The 7,406-nt window shown below is 38.4% G+C and overlaps 1 protein-coding gene across 1 annotated transcript in view; it reads right to left on the bottom strand.

The window, feature by feature from the left end:
* Positions 1-1,067: 1,067 nt before the first annotated feature.
* The window catches only part of LOC122809215 (formyl peptide receptor 2-like), a 99,772-nt gene continuing 93,433 nt past the window's right edge, over positions 1,068-7,406 (bottom strand). The window contains exon 3 of the mRNA XM_044080525.1: positions 1,068-3,084. Within this exon, the coding sequence (XP_043936460.1) occupies positions 1,998-3,084 (1,087 nt within the window). The 3' untranslated portion in view covers positions 1,068-1,997. The remainder of the gene's footprint in view (positions 3,085-7,406) is intronic.

Here is a 7,406-nt window from a genome sequence, read left to right as displayed (position 1 = left end):
ACAGCAAATCACAACAGTGGGCAGAACCACCACCATGCAGATATCTGATTACATTGCCCCCTTCTGTGTGGTATTGGAAGCCATACTTTGTGGACATATTGCCACCAAATTCCCATCAAGTGGACACCATACTTTCCAGGTGATGCATATCACATCAGTTAGACACACTATTGTACCCTTGCTCGCTCCAGCCATTGGATAGCACAGTACTGCTTCACTTGTTAGGACTATGCTTCTGTTTATTTTTGCAGTCCTTCAGTTGGTCTGCCAGGGCTAATCAATCCCTTCTATAGCTCTGATTAGTTATGCAGCCCGTCCTGCAGAGAACCTCTCTAAAATGAACTCTATGCAGGTGCTTAAAACGTCTGTATGAATCACAGCCTCAGTGTCATGTTTAAGGCCTAGAGTGCAGCAACACACACACACACACACACACACACACACACACACACACACACACACACACACACACACACACTAGAACTAAATAAAACTATGTAGCAAGTAGTTGGGAATGCATAAATATATCTGGATGGAGGCTGGAAATCCACTGATTCTAGGCAGTCGTACCATAAAGTCTTGCTTGGTGGAATTCCATTGTGCAGAGATTATAGGTTTCTTTGACATTCTGCCATATATGTAATTTCTTATTTTACAAGTTTGGAAAAGGTCTAACAGACTTCTGTACCTGTGTCCTATTCTTGCCAGTATTTTTTATCCATTTTATGTCTTCCCAATTCACTTGTTTACGTATTTTGACTGCCTCATCAGGAACTTTTGTTTTGCATTACCTTGTCATTTAATACTATCTTAACTTCTAGAATGACTGTGCACCTTATAGTTTGCTGCAGTAATCTGGCCAATAAAATTTAGTCCTATTTGAGTATCAGTTTAATTTATGGACCAGATTCATAAATGTACACAGTTGTGGGCATGTTGCTCTACCTTTTTTGTATTCATCAAACGCCCTTACATGATACAGCAGAGTCCTCGTGCAGCATTGTGAAGTACCGGACCCATTGCTGTGCTGAATGCTGATGAGGCATTCAGGGGAAAGGGCTATGCTAATAAGCCATGTGGTTTCTTCCTAGAACAGCCCCAAGGAAGCCATCCACATGGCCAAGTGGATCAAAATAACTCTTGCCCATGAAGATCAGTGTGGCAATCCCCCACCACATTGCAGTAGCCATACTGGTACCAATGTTACTATGGGGGATGGGGAGTAAGCAATAGCCTTGAGGCACATACAGCATGATGGGGGTTGCAGAGAGTAAACAACCAGCCACTTGGACTTACACTCTTAAGTGCCTAAATGGCACCCCTATAGTACAAGAACTGAGGTGGCATGAACCACTTGACTACCATGGCCTAAGTGATATGTACCATAAAGGCACTAACATATTTTGGGGTGAGGGGTGACCACAGGAAGGTAGGGACAGGAAAATAGAGTGCAGTGTGTGTATGTGTGTGTGTGTGTGTGTGTGTGTGTGTGTGTGTGTGTGTGTGTGTGTGTGTGGGTGTGTACATGATTGTGTACATGTGTGCAAGAGAATAATTGGAGGGGGATTCCACTGCCTAAATGAGTAGCAGAGTACTACTGTGATGTGCATATCAGCCATGATCTGCATACCGTGGTACTACCTGCTATTCAAGAAACATGCAAATTAACCAATATTGAGGTCTGACCTTGTCAAGGCTAGTATGTTTCTGAATTGCAATCATGCATTTTGTGCTGGAAGGAGCTTTCTAGCACATGTCATATGGCTCATGCTAGGGTCTTTAGTGTATTCCTGGATTTGTGTGGTACAATTCTACTGCTACCGTTCAATTTATGGAGTAATGGTACTGAAAATTACTAAATGAGAAAGTTGTGATGAATTCCAAAGGAAAACAATTGTCATTTTTATGCAATACTCTCTGCAATATTATCTACATACTTGAGTATGCAGTCATATAGATTAATTTAGTTTGAATTACTGGCAGTTCAAACATCTATATCAACATACTGTATACTGGCAAGTTCCAGATGCTGAATATGATCTGCTCACAGTAGAAAAGAGAAAGTCATCACTAAAGACTTTTTTCAGTATTAACCAGATTGGTTTTCTACATATTTCTCTAATACCTTGACTCATGCAGAGGTACATCATTGTGTTGATGCAACTATTAAAATATACAAGACCATCTGCAAGTGGGCGCCCATAGTCAATGGCTTTTTCTAAGTAGTAATCCTTGTTTACAGAATTTTTATATATTACATCTATTACATCAACAATATAATAGGGAAACCAGCAAATTACAAAAACTGCAATCACTGCAAGAAAAACCTTAAAAGGTTTACTATATTGTGTAATATAATTCCTTCTCAGTTTCCATATGATTGTTATATAGCAAGTAACAATAGTGGAAAATGGAATAATAAAACTGCACAGCAGTCTTAATGCAAAGAATGCATTGGTCCTTTTCATCAAGAGAACTTCTGTATTGTGTTTTTCATAATCTTCATCAAATAAGAAATTTGTCTGACATTTTGTCATATTTGTATATGTTTCAGCGAAAATAAAGTAAGGTAAGCAAAGGCAGACAGCACTGGCCCAAGAAATCAAGGCCACAACTGTGGCTGTCATCACTGTCCTGTGATTGCGTGACCAAAGAGGGTAGGCAACAATGCAGAACTGATCAATGCTTACAACAGCAATGAGGAAATTGCTGACAAATATGTGAAGATATAGGGCAGCAATATTAAATTTACAAAAATATTTCCCAAAGGGCCATTGTAAGTCCATTATTCTGTAAATTATATTCCAAGGAAGAGTGAAGACAAATATAAGATCTGCAACAGCTAGGTTCAGGAACCACACAGTGCTCATTGTTTTTTTCATCTTAAAGCCCGTGACCCAGATGATGGTACTGTTTCCAAACATTCCCAAAATAAATGTGATGCTATAGAAAATGATGGTGATGGTCTTCATTTCCTTCAAATCTATGGTAGTATTGTATTCTGATGAAGTCATAAAACTCTGCATATCCAATGTAATCTCTAAAGGTTCAGGAGCTGGAGTGATGCTCTTCATTTTCAAAATACTGCAAAACATGCAGAATAAAAAGAATAGATTTGCATCCATTTTGATTTTCATTGTTTTATGACTATTTTATCAGCTAAAGTTTGTTCTACATATAACTCAACACAATGCACCAAATAAAATAATCTCTTTACACTGCTAATAAAAAAAAACATTGTAAATATACAATTATCTTGTCCCGAGTGCAATGTTATCATACTGTGGATATTTAGACATTCACACATTCAAACATTTAAGCATTGTCTTGTTTTTTTGAATGTTAAAACATTTATGTTATAAAAAAGCATGTGTAATAGGTTTCAAATACAGAAAAAGTCGATGCCTGACAGAAACTTGAATATAGCTGCAAAATGTTAATAGTATAAAAAAAAAATTTACATCGAACCACACTGAGGTAGATAGTAAGAGTATATATGTTTCAAGAATTATTGCTTTAATTTAAAATATTTTGATGACAGACAAGTATAAGCTAATGGTTACTATATGTGTAGTACTAAACAACACAGAGCTCTGGTAATTAAATTGCAAAAGATCATGGGATAAGAAAATGAAAAACACTTACTAAAACTATTCACTATAGCTGTGAGATGACTATAACTCATGTTTACATTTACTTTTGTTGTTTTCTTCTTTTTCCTGAGATGCGCAGTTTATGTGCTCTTTCACCGTATCATGATCACAAAAGTTAAAAACCAGAGTGGTATTCATAATCATTACACCAATGCATAAAGGTGATCAGTGTACTTCACGAACAATCACAGCAAAGACACAATTCATACAGGCCATTCATGCCAATGCATGATGACCATGAATGTATTTATGCAAATGTATGAATAATGAGATATAAATGAGAAATGATATAAAACTGCATATACATATAAGTCCTTCTTCCTCTTGTTTGCAATTCATAGTCATAAATGGTCACGTCTCTACTCTGTGCAGATTCATTATAAAATGTGGAATCACACCTTTTCTATCTACTATGCAGTTCACAATGATGCTATCCTTTTTTGTTTGCCTAGCTATTTCCTGGTGAGAGCTGCTAGTCTTGCCCAAGCTAAAACTACTTGCATCCAGTGGCCCTCCTTGACCAATAAGGTGGAGATATAGGTGGAGAATTACTCACTATAATTTCGAGAATCAGGAAATCCTTGATAAATTCAGAGATGAGAGGGATGTTATAAGGATATTAAATGGCATATATGACCCACACAGGGGTACAGGTGGGATGTGTGCCCTTTCTATCTCTGCAGATTCTAAGGTATGTATAGCTTTCACTATATTTGCAATGGGGACCTTCAGAGACAGACTGGCAACACATTGGGTATCTAACACACTTTTGCCTCAAGGATATTTAAACAGTTTCTTGATGTACTCTTGGTATGTGTACATTAGTAGATCCATTTCCTGGAGTCAACTAAGGACTAAACCTGTACTATGAGTGCTCTTTATGAGTTGGCGTGTTTACCTGAAGTACTCAGTGCAATAGATTGCACCCATGTTGCAATTAGTGCTCCATCTGGTCTATGGGGGAACTGATACTGCACTAGGAAGGGATACCATTTCATAAACTGTCAGGTAGTTTGTGATGCATGGGGGGGTGGATCATCAATGTGTCTACCCAGCACTCTGAGAGTGCACAAAATTCCCATATATGGCATACTATCTCACTCTGCCACCTCTCCTGCATGGTAGAATGCCCAGTGGTCATCTTGTTGGTAAGTGAAAAAAATGTTCTTTTTTTATCATTATCTTAGTAGTGACAGTGGTGCAACAAATAACACACCTACCTTTAGTGGAGACGGCTGTGGACTATCTTCCCACACCAAGTAGACTGATTGCTGACACTGCTGTACAGCACATTTGGGTTGCTGTACTCCTGAGTGTGCCATCCTTTGGATGAGACATTAAACCAAGTCATCATCTGCCTGAGATGGTGGTAGCTCAGGTGGATGTAAAAGATCCCATGGCATGCATCAAAAAGAGTAAAGGAAGTTCCCCAATGCTCCAATCAAATTTCCCCTGATATAAATACCACCTCAGGTCTTCCCTGAAAAGAAGCTACCAGCCTAGGGGGACTAATCCAGTCAACAAAGGATAAATAAAATAAATTTAAGTTGATATTCATTGCAAAATATATTAGTTAATTCTAAACCACTTTGTCTTTCTTTTCTCTCCTTTCCCCCCTTTTCTCTCTTTTAATTTCAGGTGATGCTGGATATCAACTGGAGCCATGTCTCATGACACTAGTGAGAAATCCAAGTGGGGTTGCAGAACACAATTTCAATACAGCCCAGTTTTAGATGCATATTGTCACTGAGCATGTATTTAGAATGTTCAAAAGTATATTTAGATGCCTGGATGAGTCTGGGGGTGCCCTTCTAGATGACCCATCTACTACATGCAGGATGCCTACTGTATGTTGCATTCTGCATAACATGATCATGCACTAGTCTTGTGCTGAAGGTACCCATATTGTCACTAGAGCTCCCAGTTCCAGACCTACTATGACTAATGATGACCAGTTGGCAGCAGTAGTAAGGGACCCTATGTGGCAGACTTATGCATGGCATACAGCAGTGTAGATAAAAAGGTGTAATCTAACCCAGAACTATGGAACATGACACTGAGGTTAGTGTTTCCTTTCTTGTAAAAATAGAGTATAACATGCATGAAGTGCTAAGTGTGGACTATACTGTCTGTTGCATGGTCTGCTGCCAGTGTTAATCAGACTTTCCCTCTCATCTTTATATTCATATTGTTTTTTTTTTATTTCAGAATAGATACTCACATTATTGTTGGTAAAAGTCATTCCCGAATGCTTACCTACACCTATTCAGTGATGCCATAAGGAATGATGTAAGGAAAATTACATTTTTAACTGATTTTCACAAGACTTTTTTGCTTAGCTGGTGTACTTCAGCATGCATGTACTGATTTGTATGAGGTTGTAAAGTGAATAAAAAGTGCTACATCATTATTTAACACGAGTTCATACTTTGCACTTTAATGGGAAATGTTTTGCAGGCTTTTTTAGTATTATGCATTGTTTCCTCAGTTTCACTATCACATATTCAAAATGACTTATTAGTGCTTTCTTAAGTTAGTGCACATCAGATTATTTCCTTTTGTCATATACAAGAAGTTGTGTCCTCACACTCATCATTTGTGCAGTGCTGAGAGTGAAGTGGCTACAGTGCTAGTTTATATGGCAAGATAAACATGAACTCTTTTTTAAAAAAATTAAAATTGTATCTTATGAGTATTTGCCTGCTGTAACATTGCTGAACTGAAACTCATGATGATGGCAGGCCATTAATGTTAAGAATCAGTGCAGTTTAAATGTTATGATGTACAGCTTTTTTCCAGATATATCCTTTACTTGTAAGCAATATCATTATTGAAATAAGACACATGGAAATGTTTGTCTTAGTAATTTGTTGCAGTCTGCACTCATGTATTCAGCATTTTTTATTTTTCTAACTTTTTTTAATAACTCATTACCATTACAGTTCAACATTGACGACTATGTGTAAAAGTCTAATTGTAATTGCTTGGATTTTGTAGCTTGAATAACAGCATACCAATGTCAAATGTGCTGTGTACAACATCTTCTAAAGAAAGGGTAGGTGCAGCTGCATGAGATATTGAGAAGGTGGCTGCCATTTGAGCTGGATGGTCATTTGCTGTGATGCAGGTGATCCTATAGGCACCGATCTCACAGTGCAGTGGGACTGGGGCATCAAATGAGAGGCTGTGCTATATGTTAATGAACACTGACTTACCTTAAATAAATTCTGTTGTGTTTATCCCCCTCACCTCCAGTAGTACCACTACCTACTTGCAAGGCACTTGCAGTATAAAGCCATATGTCCCCATAAGTCCAGGCAGTGCCTGTTCTCTTCACCATCCATAACTGACTCCTATTTGAATCTGGTAAATCATGATCAGTGTACAAATGGTGGCAGCTGTGTATGTTTGGTGTGCAACCATGTTATGGATCAATGTGATCATGGCATTATCCCTACTTTCTGCCATTTTCATGTAGTGCTGCAATCCTCATATGCACGCTCGTGGAGTCAAACCACTTCTAGCTGACTCTGCATGGCAGAGCTCTGAGCCCTAACAATGTCAGGCTGCATTTGCTACTTGGACAGCCAACTTTGTGTGTTTTCTGGGGTAGCTATGACAAATGCCTGCTCCTGGCACCCATGTGTAAAGGTGTAACTTTGAACACTGCTGTATCTGAATGTCTGATGTCATACATTGTGTGTTCCTGTGAGGTTTAGAGATGCCACTGTACAGGTTCCTGGATTTTCTCCC

Source organism: Protopterus annectens, chromosome 8.part0 (genome assembly GCF_019279795.1).
Source record: "Protopterus annectens isolate FY-2018-M chromosome 8.part0, PAN1.0, whole genome shotgun sequence".
NCBI classification, from domain to species: Eukaryota; Metazoa; Chordata; order Ceratodontiformes; family Protopteridae; genus Protopterus; species Protopterus annectens.
This window is presented reverse-complemented; position numbering and strand designations above follow the sequence as displayed.